Raw genomic sequence first — 18,089 nt, forward strand, 5'->3', positions numbered from 1 at the left:
CGCCCGCTCCGGATCCTGCGGGATGAGAACTCCTTTGACTATGATTCCGCTCTGCCCCTCGCTTCTTAGCTCTTACAAGCGCTACGGGTAGCGGTGTGATGAATCGCCTGTAGACACGCCACAACGCCGCAACAAGATCTAGGCCCAGCAAGCCCCCCTGGCCCCTGGGAAACCCCCGACGCCGTCTTGGTCGACGAGCTCCCAACCGCCCGTTCACGGTTCATCGAAGGAGAGTGGCTTAGGGGCTGGGCCGCAAGGCGATAACCTCTCTGCACTGGTCAGATCTCCCCATTCAAGTGAGAGTGACGACTGTGGCTGGCGCGAGCTAGACCATCGTCGCCCTTATCATCAACAGTTGAATAGGCCCTAAGCGAGTCGGTTTCAGAACTGCAAGGGTCACCCGCTGATCCCCCGCCATGGACAGCCTTGTTGCCTCATAATTCTAGATCCATACTCATACCCTTATTCAATTTCCAGTTCACCGGGCCCCCTTGAGCAATACTCATGTCATTTCGAGTTTGATTCTCTTGCGCCGCCCGCCGTCAGGAGGAGACTCAACAGCCACCGCCACCATCGCTCCTCCACCCAAGAAGTCAGCCTTGGGCTGTTCTCAAAAAGTGGCTCTTGAAGCCTGGCCAAATTCTCCTGCAGTAGGTGGTCACTTCTGTTCTTTCTTCTTCCGTATTGTCCAGGGCCGATTGTCGTATACCCACGAGATCATGGCCATTTGAGCCCGCTTCCCGTGTCAGCCCATGCCAATCGATCCTCGAAGTCTTCTGGTCTCTCACCTTCGAGTCAACGGGATTGTGAGATCGCCATATAGACCTCAATTTGAAGGCATCCTCTTAGAACGGCAATCGCCTATGGCAGAGCGGACAGCGGAAAAGTGCCCAGAGTCCAATTTGCCTTATGTTTCTCTTCTTCCTATTTGATGAAAGCTCAACTTACGAAAGGTAGAGCGCTCTGGGTCAGGTCAGGGAATAGCTGAGTTGCAAGAATACTGGCAAACAAACATGGTGGTTTTTGTCATCACCCTGGTTACAGATACTTCCCATCCAAAGGGTTTGGAAATGGCTTGGGAGGTCTGCTTTCACGTTGTTCTAAACATCTCTAAGAATGCTAAGTCAGCAACAGCTCATTTACTGCTAGCCTGTTTCTATCTACGTTGGCCTGTCTTACTGAGTATTTATTTTCCACTGGAACACCGGCTATTACTATGATTAGCCTCCGAAGCGACATTCACCTTCATATAAGCGCGTGGCGGCAGAGGCCCCAAACTGTCTGAACTACCTATCTAGGTATTCGCTGATCCCGCTAATCCTTACCTCAAGCATATGTTAACCTTTGGGCCACCTTGCATAGTCGCCAATGAGGTACTTTTGCTGGCAAAGATAGGTGTAACTGAAATGCATTTATACGGCGGAATTGCTTCGAGTCAATGGCACCCAGTTGGGCTTACAGCGGAGAGAATATACTGCTACGGCGGTTACTCTCCTACAGTTCTTGGTCAGATTGGACTCAGGAGATGTCCTGTCATGCCTGGCAACAGATAATGACAAGGAACATTAACTTGTATCTCTGTAACTTCAATGCGCATGACTTTCGAATAATCGCCAACGGTATAGCATAGAGTCAAAATTTCTCGCTCCTTGGTCTCTCAAAATATGAGTTATTCAAAATATCAAGACTGTATCAATAGAGATCGGCTTCGAAAAGCCGCCTTGTTGCTGACGAGTAGATGCTGGTGCAAAAGAAGGACTCGCTGCGCTAGGTATTAATGATGTAATCCCAAACAGTAACCGAACGGGATGACTGTTTTGGTTTGATCGAGGGGTCAGCTCCAAACAGAAGGAGAAGAGTTTCGACGTCCCTTGAGATAGAAGACGTGCGGGCAAGGGAACGAGTTGTAAGACTATAAGCAGTGATAGGCAACGAGCGGACAAGGGAAAGAGCTGTATGGCCATCTGCACGAGTTGCATTGACATTTGCGCCTCTTTTCAGTAATTCCTTGGTAGTCTTTATTCTCCCTGCGCCGCTCTGAGTGACAGCTATATGTAGCGCAGTACCAAATTTCGGGTGCTGGAAGTCTATGTTTGCCCCCCTGATGAGCAGCGAGATGACCATTTTTGTATCGCCCACTCTCGAGGCCAGAACAAGCGGCGAGGGGAAACGGCCGGATGTTTCAACATCCGCACCGCGATCTAGCAAGAGCCTAGCGGTTTTACCACGACGGTAAAATATTGCAGCCTCAAGGGCACAAGTGAAGAAGTTTTTTGTCTGTTTGTGATTCACATCGGCACCATGATCGAGCAGCAACTTTGCCATCTCGTAATGACCTTTTCCTGCCGCTGCTACGAGTGGCGGGCCACTGAATCTCATCCATGGTGTGCCCTCGGCCCAGTCCGAAACACCTGTAGCCACTGTGTTGATATCGGCGTTCTGCTCAAGAAGAACCTTCGCCACCTCTAGTTCTCCCTGCCGGGCGGCGATGATAAGGGGTGTGAGGCCGTTGATATCTCGTTGGTCGACATCGGCTCCGTACTTGAGGAACTGCTGCATGGATTCTGCGCTCAAGAGGTTGACATGCCAGGACAACTCGTTTTTCTTTCTTGGATACGTGATATTCTTGCGGTGAAGTAACTCGTTGAGGAGAGGGTATAACAGTTTGGTTGTGCGCGTTAAGGAATTGATGTCACGGTTGAATTCGAGGCCCTGGGCAACCATGAGAATCAATTCGGATGGGAGAGATAGGAGAGACATTGTGGCGGAGGTTTCGACTGGTGGGGGTGATTGTGCAAGGTGGATCGTCAGATGGTAATGTGCTGCGTTAGATTGCTTTAGCGGGTTGCTTGATGATGGGAAGGAGAAATGACTTACTTGTATCTCGGGGAACGAGTGGGAAGATGGAGATAATGGGTTTAGAGAAGTGAGAAGGGAGAAGAAGGAGGAGTAGCGAGAGGAAAAGTGTAAAGAGAAGTGAGAGGAGCAGTAAGAGGAGCAGTGAGAGGAGCAGTAAGAGGAGCGATGAGAGGAGCAGTAAGAGAAGTAGTAAGAGGGAAAGTGAGAGGGGCAGTAAAAGAAGCAGTAAGAGGAGTAGTAAGAAGGGAGAAAGTAAGAGAAGAGCGGGAAGCGAGAGAAGGGAGGTAAAGAACTAGGTAAGAGATAAGAAAAATATAAGGAAGGGCTGGAGCAAGATGCACCTAAGGTTCTAGGAACTGAAGCTGCTCTGGCTGTAGAAAAAGCCGAGATGGCCCAAAGACTTGGAATCTATAGGTATTTCTATGCACATCGATGACAAATGGCACTGAATATTGTTACTTTCCAGGTGTACTGCGAGATTCAGATAGAAGCACCTACCTGCCATAACCCAAACCCTTCAATAGCAGTTTCTACGTTGCTACTTCACTTCAACACAAGATGTCCATGGTAATATGTCACTTTGCTAAAGGACCACTCCTGTCTTTGTATGTCTCTTCGGGAGGAACTTGAGATAAATGCTTCTGAAAATGAGCATCTAGATGTTGACTTAGATCGACCATCTTAAAGACGCCCCAGTAAGCACTATAATCATCTTCGTTTCGGGACATTGTATACAGTTTCAATGCTAAAGTCGAGCCTTGGAAGCTGCCTGGCTCCCCGGTTGGAACCCTTATGCCTACGCCGCGGAGGCATTTTCGGCTTCTCTATCGGCATGATATTTGTCCCAATACTCCTCGGTCACTTGGGCAGGGTCAGCACCGTGCCTAATCAACAGCTCCATAATATCTTCGCTTGCAGGTGATGCTCCTTGTTCCGCGGATACAAGCGCTGTCCCCCAAGTGCCAGCGTGCGCGTTGACATTTGCGCCCCAATCAATCAACAGTTGGACAACATCCTTATGCCTTTCTTCGGCTGCTGTTTGCAGGGCTGTCCCCCAATTCCGGTCTGAATTTTCAATGTTGGCTCCGTTCCGCAGCAAAACCAGAGTCACATCCGGAGACCCATAATATCCTGCTGCGACGAGAGGCGTCCCATACCACCCCGGCGACTCTATCCCCGCGCCGCGATCTAGCAAGACCTGAACTGTTGAGCTGTGGCCCCCACTTATAGCGGCCTCAAGGGTCGATATTACCAAATCCCCCTTCCGCTGATGGTTGATGTCGGCTCCTTGGTTCAGAAGAAATTCCACCATCTCGTCTCTGCCCTCTCTTGCGGCCTCGAATAGTGCAGGCCCGTATGCGTCACTGGGACGAAATGTTCTAAGGGGCGAAACACTGGTTTGCTTGGTGAGGTCGGCGCCATGTTGAAGAAGACTATCAGCCGCCGCAATGTGACCGTATTTAGCGGCGTAGATCAAGGGCGTAACTTCGTATTCATCACGGGCATCCACGTCAACTCCGTAACTGAACAATCTCTCAATGGTTGCCGTGGAGCCCTCTCGAGCTGCCCAGAACAGCGCAGAGCAATTTTCGTTTTTGATGTTGTTGCGATAGAGGATGTCGGACACCGCGGGGTAGAGGATTTTTGTTGCTTGACTGAGTGCGTTGAGATCGGCCGAGGACTCGAGATTACCGACGATCATGAGCAGGAGCTCGAGAGGTAGAGCCAAGAGCGACATGACTGTAGTCACAGGCTTGGAAGATAGGTATCTGCGTTAGAGAATGTAGATGTCAGTCGTCGTGATTTCGGTGGCTTGTGTTATGAGCGGGAACCCACCAAAGAGTGCCAGTTCTTGCGGTAATAACGAACCCAGTCGAGAAACGATCAAGATTGGGAGCCAAAGTACAAACAAATGAATCAGTTAGAAAGTTGAGCTTGTTAAAGTCTTCCGGCCTGCGCGTCGAGGCGTTGAAATTGAGATGCAGATGGTGTGTGGAGAAATGAGTGAGTGAGTAAGTGAGTGAGTGATGAATTAGGAGTTTTAGCGTTAGGTCCCGATGTCAGCCATATCAAAATGTCAAATACATGTCAACTGCAAAACAAGAAAGACGTCACAGCCAAATCCACCCCGCTGGTTGGAACTAGACTCTATCTATTCCAACTCTCGTGACTCTTCTGAGCCATCTTCCTAGTCTCAATGGTGTTCCTCCCATCGGGCTGCCTCCTTTGCCTTCTCTGCCTCCAAGCGCTCCCTATCTGCTTCCGATAACCGAGCTGGATCAGCACCATATCTGACAAGTAGCTTTATCATATTCATCTGTCCCTCCGCGGCTTCCAATGGCGTGAAATCGGACGGATAGCCTTCATGGACATTTGCGCCCCAATGCAGCAGCAAACGAACAATCTCTATTTGTCGGGCATTGATTGCTGATACGAGCGCTGTGTTTGCATCATAGCAATAGGCGGCATCAATTTTAGCCCCATTCACCAGCAGAACAGTGATAGCACTGATATTGCCAGCAACCACAGCTGTAATCAAAGGAGAATGGAGAGCGATGCGTTCGATGTCTGCACCATGATTCAGCAGGGCCTGGACAGTATGACTGTGACCCTCCACTATTGCGGCTTCAAGCGCATTCATTGGTTCTTGATCACGTCCAGTCTGGCCCGGTAATTGACATCAACCTGGTACTCCCGCACTAGGAGATCAACCATTTTACTCATTCCCCCCTTTGCAGCTTCGACGAGAGCTGGTCCACGCCCCGCCCCATAGTCGTTCCTTGTGTATTTGTAGGCATCAGCCCCATGCTTAAGAAGAGTCCTTGCGGACTCAATGTGTCCGTTGCTCGCTGCGTACATGAGAGCTGTCGGGTGGTGTCTGATTTTGGTGATCATCGCGGACGCTGGGGAATGTCCGTCTTCCGAATCCACGCTGGCCCCGTGGCTTAGCATTCGCTCGATGGTGCCCGGTGAATTATTCCGCGCGGCCCAGAATAGCGCCCCGGAGTAATTGTTCTTGATCTCGTCGCCGTAAAGGATGGGGGTTATGATCGGATATAGTTGCTTGCATGTTTGACTGAGCGCGTTGAGGTACCTCGGTGAATCGATATTCTCGACAATCGTGAGCTGAAGCTCCGGTGGAAGAGTCAGGAGAGACGTAGGCGTCATAGCGAGAGAAGTACCTGCATCCAAGAACCATGAAGTCAGTGTCTTGATGTTGTTGGCGGCTTGGGAAGCTCTTATTCCACCGACGGTCCACCAAGGGGGGCCCCACCTATTAGTTAGTATTTAATATATTTTAGTTTATATAATAGTTTTTATATAATTTAAAATAATATACTAGCCTTGTAATATTAGCCTTCCCCTACGCCTAACCTAATATTAAAACTTATAGTAAACTTACTAAGTTACACTAGTATATTATATTATATAAAAAATTATATAAAAATTAATATACCTATAAAACTTATAAGGTTCTTAAAAAAAAAAGTTAAAAATAAATAATTACAGGGGGCGGTTAAATTAGCCTTGGCTAATTAAAAAGTAATATTTATATTAATTTAGTAAAATTTAAACTTAGGGAAAAACTGCTACTAAATACTATAAAATTTAAATATATATTTTTATATAAGATTATTAATTTTTATTTACATGTTAATATCTTAATAATAACATATATTTAAATACTTAAAAAAATATAGTATAATATTTTAAATATTACCTATAAGTTAATCTACTTATATTTAAATTTTATTATAATTTTATGGCGCTACAAGCCTGCAAATTTAGGAGTATAATTATAAAAAAAGTAATATATAAGGTTTGCGTGCTTTATTTAAATAAAGCTATACTTTATATAAAAACCCTTATATAAATAAAAGTTATAATAAAACTAGGTATATATTCTTTACACATCTTTATTAGGTAAGCCCTCCACCATTACCAAGCTAAATTTTATATTAATAAGTTTTTAATAATAATAGTACTTTAATTTATATATAATTTCCTATAAAAAATAAAGTACTAGCGTGTTAATAGCCCTGCCAGCGTGTTAATAGCCTTATTCCTAGCTAAATACCACGCTAATTAACCTTTAAATAACTTTATAATATAGGTACTTTAATTAGTATGTAATTCCCTATAGAAAACCAAGTACCTGCACTTTTATAACCTTGCCAGCGCGTTAATAGCCTTGCTAACGTGTTAATAGCCTTATTCTTAGCTAAACACCACGCAAATAGACCTCTAAATAGCTTTGTAAATATAGGTACTTTAATTTATATGCAGTTCCCTATAAAAAACAAAGTACCTGTACTTTAATAGCTTTTTAACGCGTTAACAGCCTTATTCCTAGCCTAACACCACGCGGATAGACTTTTAAATAGCTTTGTAAATATAGGTACTTTAATTTATATATAATTTCCTATAAAAAATAAAGTATTTATACTTTAATAGCCCTTTAACATGTTAACAGCCTTATAAAGTACCAGCGCGTTAATAGTATATTTTTTTTATATAAATAAACCTTATAGCTTTATAAGTGCAGGTACTTTAGTTTATATATAAATCTTTATAAAAAACTAAGTACTAGTACCTTAATAGTTATTATTTTTTTTACGCGGCTAACTTAGTAAAATTTAAAATCTCCTAAGTTTTAATAAAAACTAGCCCTAGTAAAAGCATTATTATAAATTATATATATATTACTATATAAATTTAAATAAAATCCCTACTGGGAATGGTGGCCCTCGGGAGCGGTGGGGAACGTTGGTAGAATAAGAGCAGCCGGCGGCTTGGGTAATGCGGTAGTGTATCCACTCACCGAATGGGGGCTCGTGCGGTTGAAACCTTGGAAGGGGCCTGAAGGAACCTGGGAATCCAATCAGAGAAGAAAGAGTCCAGTAGGTAAGGAATGGTAGTGGTACTGGCTAGGAACTAGGTGTGCAAGACTAGGCTTGCGTGGCGCGGCGTTGAAGTCAGATTGTTGGATGTGCGTAGCCCCGTGGGCCCGGGGGTGGGATCGGAATTCGGAAGAACCAAGGTTCGGAAGGTTCGAGACCGCCCTTACGTACGGGGCCATACGGTACCATACCGTACCTTCCTGATAAAGATTACCAGGACTATTGCCAAGGTTGCCAAGGTGCCATATATTACCCACTGTATATGCTTAGCTTTATTTTTATAGTTATATAGTTCTTTATTTTACTATAGTTTATTATTTTTTTTTATATTTTAATAAAATATATATTAATTTTGCTAGCTTTTACCACTTTTTTTTATATACCTTTTAAATATATATATTTATTTTAATACTTATATATTTAATATATATACCCCGTGTGGTTTCCTAGGTCTAACTATACTTAATATTTATTAATATTTTACTTTTTTTTTATATTTATATAACTTTTTTAGTTTTAATACCCTAGGGCTTAAAATTAATATTTTATACTTTTTAAATATTACTTAATACTTAGTTAAAATTTAATTTTAATTAATTTTTATAAATATAAAATAGGTAAATTTATAGGCCTAGTTTATATAAGGTTTTTTTTATTATTATTTTTATTTTATATAAACTAGGCCCCCTAAAATAACTTTTATATACTTAAATATTTATACTTATATTTTTTATTATTAAGGGGTTAATAAAAATATAAAAGTAAATAATTAAAATATTATATATAAAAAATAATATATTTAATTATTAGGCTATTATTACTACCTCTTACATATTTTTATTCCTGTACCTAGCATGTTATTTTAAGTAATTTTTTTATTAATAGGCCTTTTAAGTAATATTAAAGGTGTTTATATTAAGTAATAATTATATATTATTAGTTTTTAATATTTAATATTTTTATATACCTTTATATTACCCGTGGCCTTATTAAGGTTAGCTTATTAAGTAATATTAAAAAGCCCTTTATAAATATACCTTTTAAGTAATATTAAAGGTAATTATTTTAGTTAGTCCTTGTGTTTTAATAACCTTTTATTTTTAATTTTTATATTTTTTTATATTACTTATAATACTCCTAGGTTAGCTTACTAAATAATATTAAAAAAGCTAAGGTTTTTAATAATTTTATATATATGTGGTTTCATCGCTGGTGTCAATGCCTCAGGCCACTTTATTGGCCGTGGCAATGCCAAGGCCTAGGGATATTAATAGCCTTAAAAAATAATACTTAGGCCTTACCACCCTAGATAAAAGCTATATAAAATACTTAAAGGCCTTAATAAAAGACTTTTAAATAATTTTATATTTAATTTCTTTTTTATATTTTTTTTTTAATTATTTAGCCTTACCAGCCGGGTAATCTCTAGCGCTAGTATTATTATATTTAATAGTATATTTTTAGTTATTTAATTAATAAGCTTTCTTAATACTATAAAATTTAATTAAATATAGTAATAAGGTAATTACTGTGCCTAATTACTAAGGTTACTTAATAATATATTTATAATAAGGCTTATTAGTAATATAAACTACTTAATACTACCTATACCTTTTTAATAATAAAAAAAAAATTAAAGCTTAAAAGATTTTTAAGGGGCCCAAGAGCTATATTAAAAATATTAATAAAAATAATTAATAATTACTTAACCTAAAAACCCCTTTTATTAGCGCTAGCAAAAAATATTTATTTAATTATTATTTTAAAAAACTTTATGCTTGGGCAGCAAGACAGCTAGGATTTTTTTTATAATTAATAATAATAAGGGTTATTACCTTGCCTATATATTTAACTAGGAAATTATATTTTTAATTATATAAATAAAAAAATTTAAAGGTTTTTTAACTAGTAACTTAACTTTAATTATATAAAAAAAACCTTATAATAACTATTATTACTACTAGCTTTTTAAAGTAAGGGTAATAATTAAGAATATTAAGCAAGGGTAACACTTATGCTATAAAAATTACTAAAAAAAATAAAAAAAAAATATTAATTATTTTAATTAAGTTTTTTATGTAATTCTTAATTTATTAAAACTCTTTTTTAATATTTTATTTAACTTTAATTAATTAATTATTATAAAATATTTTATAAACTTAATTAACCTTACTAACCCCGTGGTTATTACATAGTATAACTTATAATATATAAAGGTTAAGTTTTTTTAAAAATAAACTAGCTAAAATAAAAAAACCCAAGGGCTATTTATTTAATTTATTATTTTAAATAACTTATTTTATAAGCGCTAGAAAAACGCCCAAGGCTAACTATTTAATAAAAAACTAATTACTTAAAAAATTTTTAATTTTAAAAGTATTTTTAAGTATAAAGGCCGTATTAACTTAAATATAACTAAAATATAAATTTAAAATATAAATTACTATTTTTATAATAAGTATATTTTTTATAATTAAAACTTTAGTAAGTATAAAAAAGTCCTAGTTACTGCTAACTTTTTTACTAGCCAGGTTAAAAAGTGCTAAAATACTTACTAATTTTAAGAAGACTAAAAAACCGTACCTAAATAAATCTTTACTTTTAAGTAATTTAAAGATTAGGTTTATTAAAACTTTAAAAAGTATTTTAGTACCTAAAAATATTATTTTTAATATTAAAATATAGCCTAAAATAATATTAAAGTATAAAGCTATAATAACTATTTTTAAGTTATTATTAGCCTGCTTAAATACCCTATATTTATAAAAGTTTAAATTATAAACTTTATTAACAGGGCCAAGCCTAAACTTTAAACTAAATAAGCTTATAATTATAATTACCTTATTACTTTTAAAATAGTAATTAAATACTTTACCTTGTATAAGTAAAGCCTTTATATAAAAAAATTTACTTAAAAAGGCTTTAGTAATTATTTTTTTTATATAGTTTTAATTTTAGTAAAGAATTTAGCTACTATAACTTAAATACTATAAACTTAAGTATTACTAAAATTACTTTAGTTAGGGTCTTAGTTAAAAATCCTATATTAAAAGGTTATAATTAAGGCTATTAACTTACTAGTTAAAATAATTAAAAAAAAAAGTATAAAACCTTTAGTCTGTTTTTATATTTAATATTAACTTAAACCCTAATAATATTAGCTAAAAAAAAATAGTGTACTTGTAACCACCTTTATTTTAATTATAGTAATAATAAGTATTTTTACCTTAACTATTTTAAGCCACCCTATTTAGGAAATAGGACTAGCCGCTAAATTTAAAAGTATTAATAACTAAAATAATAAAGGCTTTTAAATATATTTTTTTTACTATTATTAACTTTTTTAAAATTTTTTTTAAAAACCTAAAGCAGGAGGACCCCAAGTCTTATATAATATTATTTACTTTTTAAGTTATTAAAACTAAGCTATATATTATTAGTAAAAATATTTTATAATACTAGGTAAGTATTAATACTAACCTTGCTAGTGCTAAGCACCTTTAAGTTTTTATTAATATAGGTATAAAATAATTTTTTATTAACAAGAAGTATTTATACCTACTATAATTATATAAGGTAAAGGGCTTGCTTAATAAACTTAAAGTTATTATAGCTAATAAATAATAGGTAAAAATATATAAAAGCTTTTAAGTACCACTCGCGCTTAGTAATTAAAAGTATATTTATTATTTATAAAAAATAAATATTTTAGAATATAATATTATTTTAAAAAATGACTAGCTTTATAAATACCTTTTAAGGGTAAACTTTAGTATTAATAAAATATATTTTCCTGCTACTAATAAAAGACACTTTTTTATTATTAAGCCTATTTAAACTTAACCTAATATTAATAGTATTTAAACTTTTTTAAAAATTATATTAGCAAAGCAAGCCAAGCACTTATTATAAAAGTAAACTTAGCAGGCCTTTTTTATAATTATTTACTTTAATTTTAATTAGGATAAGGGCATAAAAAAGGGATTTAAGGTATTTAGATTAGCTAAGAGAATTACTTAAAAGTTTATAAATTAATTTAAAAAAAAAACTTTTACTAACTTTTTTTTTAAAGTAAAATATAGTTTATAATATTAATATAAGTAATTTTTTTTTATTAACTAACCCTTTTATTTACTTTTTTAAAAAAAACTTAAGAAGTTAAAAAAGTAACTTACCAAGTTTTTAAAAAAGGGTATTATCCGTGTTTTTACTAGCCTTTAAAAATTTTTAGTTATTTTTATCCCAAAGCCTAGTGGCAAATAGCGTATATATATTAATTATTAATTATTAAACTAAAAAATTATTAAAAATAGCTATTTACTTTTTTATATTAAAAACCTTATTAACCTCGTGGGACCTATCTAATATTTTTTTAAAATTAACCTTTTTTTAAAATATTAGTAGGTGTGGATGGGGAAAGTATTAGTTTAAAAAATAGCCTTTAATATTATTTTTAAAAAATATAAATTTTTAATAATATTATTTAGGCTAAGCAACGCCCTAGCCACCTTTTAAATATTAATAAACTAAGTTTTTGCCCCTTATATAAAAAAAACTTGTGTTATATATTTTAATAATATTTTTATTTTTTTTAACTTTATTAAAAAGTATAAAAAACACCTTTACTAAATTATAATAGCCCTTAAAAATAATAAGCTATTTACTAAAGGCTCCAAGTACACTTTTATTATAAAAAAATTAAAATTTTATAGCTATATTATTAGGCATAAATATGCTTAACCCATGCTAGTAAAGTTAAATATTATTTAAAATTAGCTAAAACCTTAAAATATTTATAAAGTCTAGTAATTTTTAGGCCTTATTATATATTACTAAAAATATATTAAAAACTTTATTAAAATTACTACACCGCTGCATAAACTTTTTAAAAAAAAAATATTACTAAGTAAAAAAAAAAAGTATTATATAGTATAATAAAATATTTAATATAAACTTATATTTATTACCTTAAAAAAGGTATTAATTAATGCTTTAGTACTTAAAATTATAAAGCTATATAAACCTTTTAAAATTAAAATAAATATTTTAAAGTGGGTAATTAACATGGTCCTTAATTAGTAAAATAACTAGGAATATTAGTATTTTATTACCTATAATAGCTATAAACTTAATAATACTAAAAAAAATTATTTAATATAAAAAAAAAGCTTCTCGTGATTAAAAAGGTGTTATATTAATAAAATTACTACCTTAAAAATAATATTATAACTAAAGTTATTATTAACTATAAGAATTTTAAGTACCTTATTATTATAAAAACTTACTCCAAGTAACTAGTATAGTGGGTAAAAAAGTTTTAAGTATATAACCTAAATATTTATTATTACCTAAGTATAAAGGCTATTATTTTTAATACTTTTAGTTAAAAACCTAACTTTATTAAAAATAGCCCTGCTAATACTTAAAGTAACTAAAATAAAAAAATAGTAAATATTTAAGTTAAGCGCATAATACTAATACTAATAGTTATATTAGCTAAAAATAAAAAAGAATATTAAAAGAACGTAATAATAACTTACCTTAAAAATAGTTAATTACCTAATAATAAATCTCTTATAAATTAGGTATAATAAAAAAGTAAGAATTTTTATTAAGGCCCTTAACCAGGTGTAAAACTTAATACTATAGGAAATATTTTCTTACATGTTAAATTAAATAGTTAAAAGGCACTATATTTATAAATACCTTTTTAAAGGGACTTTATATATAAAATATATAAGTTTTATAGCTATTTAAAATATTTAAGCCTTTTAAGCGCGATTAATAATTATACTTAATAGCCTATAATAAAAAAAAATATTTAATATATAATTTATGCCTACCCTACTTACTAAGTTATATAAAAGTTATAACTAGGGCTAGAGCGTGAGGCGTAATTTTATATATTTAAAAAAATATGCAATTTTTTAAGTAATAAAAAATTAACCTTATTAAGGTACTACTAGTAACACCTAATAGTAATAAATAAATTATTACAACTATTAATTATATAACAGGCTAGCTAGTTATTAAAGCTATTTTTAATACTAAAAATAAAATAATAGCAAGATTTTTATATAAAAAAATCTTTATTTACTATGGGGCTATGGCGGAATTAATATTAAATAATAATTTAAACTTGTTATTTAAGGTTATTACTTATTTTATATAATTATTAAAAATAAAGCATTATATTACTATACTATATTACCCTAAAATAAACAGGTGTATTAAGTAATTAAATAAAATTTTTAGCTTAATACTTATAAAAATACTGCTTAAAAAGCTAATAAAACTATGGGATTAGTACTTAAATTAGGTATTATTTATTATATATATTAAATTATATAATATTACTAGTATAAGTTCTTTTAAACTTTTATATAATATTTAACCACGCCTTTTTATAAATAATATATTTATAAAAACTATTACCGCAAAGGATTACATTTTTAAGTTATAGTATATTTAAATTATTACTAATAAGTACTTATTAACTTATATTATTAAGTAATAGCATATTTACAATTATAAAGTAAAGTATTACCTATTTTAAAAAAATAATTAGGTCCTAGTGTAGTGGGGTTGCACCCCAACATTAATTCCTGTAGTACTTATAGCCTTGCTACCAGCCTCCTGTACCTAGTTTATTATTTACCTTAATATATATATATTTTTTTTACTATTATTTTTATTTATATTACATGCTGTTTAGTCCTAGGTTACTATTATTATTTAACTTTTTTAGCTTTTATACTTTAATATTACCTTTTTATATATTAGTAACTAACGCAAGGCCATGTTTTTTTAATATTATAAAAATAAAAAAGGCGCCTGCTAAACCCTTAAATTAAAAGTTTTTAATATTAATAGCTATGCCTTAGTAACTTAAGCACCTAAAATTATTAAAAAAAAGGATAAAAAATTATTAAGGCCTAAAGGTTAAAAAAAATTAAATAATAAGTATAAATTAAACCTAGTAGGTAAGGCAAGTAGGCCATGTATAAAAAGCCCTAGTAATTTTTAAAAAAAATAATAAACCTAATAATCCTAAAAAATACTAATTACTTAATAAATATAATAAATTAAATAGTAAAATTAATAAATTTAGTATAAATATAGTTAGTAAATTTAAAATAAAGCTTTTAAAAACCCACCTAGGTAGTTACACTAGGTACCTAATAATAAAATAAAAATATTTTATAAGTTTTTTTTTATAATTATAAAATTTTATTTTTTATTAAGTATTTGTAAACCTAGCCCTTTAAAAAACTATTTAAAATTTTTAATATATATAAGCCTACTACCTACTTATTAACTTTTATTATTAAGTAAAAATATCCTATGTATTTAAGTTTTTAAGTAAAAAAAAAAATAAAAACACTAAATAAATACCCATGCCTATAACTAAAAATTTTAGTAATATATTTCCCGCGGCTAAAGGTAAGCTTAATAATATTATTAATAAAATTTACACGCCCTTTAATAACTCCCGCGGTAGTAATACTAGCGCCTTTAAAAATATAAAAAATATAATAAAAAAAAGTATTATTTTTTATTAATTACCCCTATACTAATTCCTAGTACTTTAGGTATACTTATATTTAATAATAAAAATATAACTAGGTTTTTAAAAGTATATAAGCAAGCCTGCAAAAATTAAAATATTTATAATAAATTAAAAAAAGTTACTTAAGTAGCAGGCTACTATAATTATAGTATTTTAAATATTATTAAAAATTTAAAAGGGTACGCTAAATAAGATTAAAAGGTCTTAAAAATTATTATATTAAATAAATACTAGCGCCTTAACTAGTGCTAAATTAAATAATTATACTAGTATTTTAAAAAATTTAAAAGCTAGCTATATATATAAACTAATAACCTTTATAATTATATTATAAAATATAATATAATTTTAGCCTAAGTTACATAAATTAATAAACTAAATAATTATACTTAATACATTTAACTAACCCAAGGCCTTTTAAATAACCTAGCCTAATAAGTTTTTAAAAAATTTAAACTAAAAGTAAGAAGCTACTACTAGCTTAAGTATAAAATAATTAAAAAGTATATATTAAATACCCTGGCAGCAAAAAAATTATACCTTAAGATTAATAAAAAGGTTATTATGTTTCTAAAAAAAAAAGCTAAAAAAAAAAGCTATATTTTAAATACTTTTAGGCATATAGCTAGTATTTTAGTAGCTAAAAAACCCCTGGTTTTATTTAATAAAACTATAAGCTAATAAAAAAGGTATTTTAGCCCTATTTAAAATAACCTTTAAAAAATTATAAAAGCTATTAAAATATTATAACTAAACCTTAAAGTTATAATAGCTTAGTAAATATAATAGCCTCCCTACCTTTTAAATATATAATAGGCACTACCCCCCTAAGTATTTATATATTAAACTATTATATATATCCCTTTTTAAATTAAAGCCACCCCTTAATAATACCCGCCTTAGTAGTACCTATTTTAGTAGTACCCGCCCTAGTAGTACCTACTTTAATAGTATTAAAAATAATAATACTTGCTTAATAATATATTAATACTCCTAGTTTAAGCACCCCTGCCTTATAATAACTATTATTATTATAAAACCTTAAAATATTATATAGGCACTTATATTATATAAATAATAAATATAATAAATAAAATATATTATAAAAACTTAAATATTAATAAACTACATGTTAGCAAGGGAGGAAATAAAAAACCTAAAATTAAAGGCTAGCTTAAAGTGCTAATAGTAAAGTAAGTATTAAAAGTTATTAAAAACTAATTTAAGCTAAAGTTTTTAAGGGCAAATATTAATATTATTAAAGCCTTAATTATTAAGCTTATAAATACTAAAAACCTAGAAAAAATTATTAAAAATAGTAAAAACTTTAACTATAAGTTTAATAACTTAATTAAAGTATAACTATAGTTATTTATAGCTAATAAATAAGTTAAAAAATATAAAGCTATTAATAATAAATATCCTATTATTTAATTAATAAGATTTAGCTAGTATATAAATAGGATAATTAAGAAGTCTAAGCTTTTAAAAAACGTGGAAAAATAACCCCAGGTAAAAAAAATAATAAAAACTATAAAAATTAAAATATAAAAAAAAAAAAAAAAGCCTTAGGCTATTATCCAATCCCGGCCTGTAGCTAAAAATAAGCTAATAACTAAGCTAAAAAAAAACACTAATAAACTTTATACTTAACTGCGTACTCCAGCAACCTATAGCTAATATTATAGTTAGTAATTTTTTTAAGGTATTTAAATACCTATACTTTATATTTTTTTATTAACTTTTTATAAATTTAAGCTTTTTTAAAATTATTACCTAGGTCCCCTAAATAACCCTAAAAAATATAATTATTATAAACTTAATATTAGGGCCTAAGTTAATTAATAACATGCCCTTTTAACCCACGCAAGCAACACTTATAAATATTATTATAAAAGGCTTAAGGTTTAAGCCCCTATTTAATAAAAAAAACCCTTATATATTTTTAAGTATTAAAATCCTAATTAAAATAAAAAAATAATTTATAAAAATGCTCCTGAATACTAGCACGGAACTTAATATTATTAATAAATAATTATATAAAAAAATTAACTTACCCTACAGGCTAAAACTATAGGTAAAAGTGGTAGTTATAAATTAAGCTAAAAATAGCTATGTAAATATTATAAAAAACTTTTTAGTAATTATTAGTAATTTTATATATTAAAGTATTAACTATTTTATACTAAATAACTTAAAAAAAATTTATTTTAGGGAGGCCTTTTTAACACCAAGCCTTGTTTATAATAAATACTAAAAAAATAATAATATAAAGTATATAATTTATTCCACTAATTATAACTAACTCCTAAAAATCCATGTATTTTAAAAACTATTACTAGCTAGGTATAAAAGGAATATTTAGCCTAGGCAGGATTTAAAAAACTAAGCAAGAATTATAATATTAGGTGGTTACTTATTATAAAAGCTAAAATAATAATACCAGGGGCCCTAAAATAACTAATAAATAAGGGCCTTAATAAGGTAAATAAATGCCTAAGCTGCGCCCAGGTGTTTAAAAAACTAAAAGTTAAAATAATTTTATATTTAATTAAATATAAAATTATTAAATAAGTTAAATATTACCTAAATACTTTTTAGCTGCTTAAAAATTTAAAAATTAGGTTAATTTCACGCCTGGTAATTTTATGTTTAAATAAATATAAAATTATTAAGTTAATTATAAGCTATAAATTTATAATTACTAAGTTTATACCTAACCTACCTAACACATGCAAAGCGCCTGTTAATAAAGTTAC

The 18,089-nt window shown here is 30.9% G+C and overlaps 3 protein-coding genes across 3 annotated transcripts; all 3 read right to left on the reverse strand.

Moving 5' to 3' along the window:
- Positions 1-1,767: 1,767 nt before the first annotated feature.
- On the reverse strand, positions 1,768-2,760 carry DSM5745_04839 (ankyrin repeat domain-containing protein; the record flags this gene model as incomplete). The annotated part of the gene is made up of 1 exon (XM_026746855.1): positions 1,768-2,760. The coding sequence occupies one exon, from the start codon at positions 2,758-2,760 to the stop codon at positions 1,768-1,770; it is 993 nt and encodes a 330-aa protein (XP_026604335.1).
- An 895-nt stretch (positions 2,761-3,655) lies between these two features.
- Positions 3,656-4,597, reverse strand: DSM5745_04840 (ankyrin repeat domain-containing protein; the record flags this gene model as incomplete). Its single annotated transcript, XM_026746856.1, has 1 exon — positions 3,656-4,597. One exon carries the CDS (start codon positions 4,595-4,597, stop codon positions 3,656-3,658), a length of 942 nt encoding a protein of 313 aa, XP_026604336.1.
- A 456-nt stretch (positions 4,598-5,053) lies between these two features.
- DSM5745_04841 (ankyrin repeat domain-containing protein) lies at positions 5,054-6,027 on the reverse strand (the record flags this gene model as incomplete). Its single annotated transcript, XM_026746857.1, has 2 exons — positions 5,054-5,505; positions 5,580-6,027. The coding sequence occupies 2 exons, from the start codon at positions 6,025-6,027 to the stop codon at positions 5,054-5,056; spliced, it is 900 nt and encodes a 299-aa protein (XP_026604337.1).
- Positions 6,028-18,089: the final 12,062 nt, after the last annotated feature.

This window comes from Aspergillus mulundensis (assembly GCF_003369625.1).
Source record: "Aspergillus mulundensis strain DSM 5745 chromosome Unknown scaffold_4, whole genome shotgun sequence".
In the NCBI taxonomy this organism is placed as follows: Eukaryota; Fungi; Ascomycota; class Eurotiomycetes; order Eurotiales; family Aspergillaceae; genus Aspergillus; species Aspergillus mulundensis.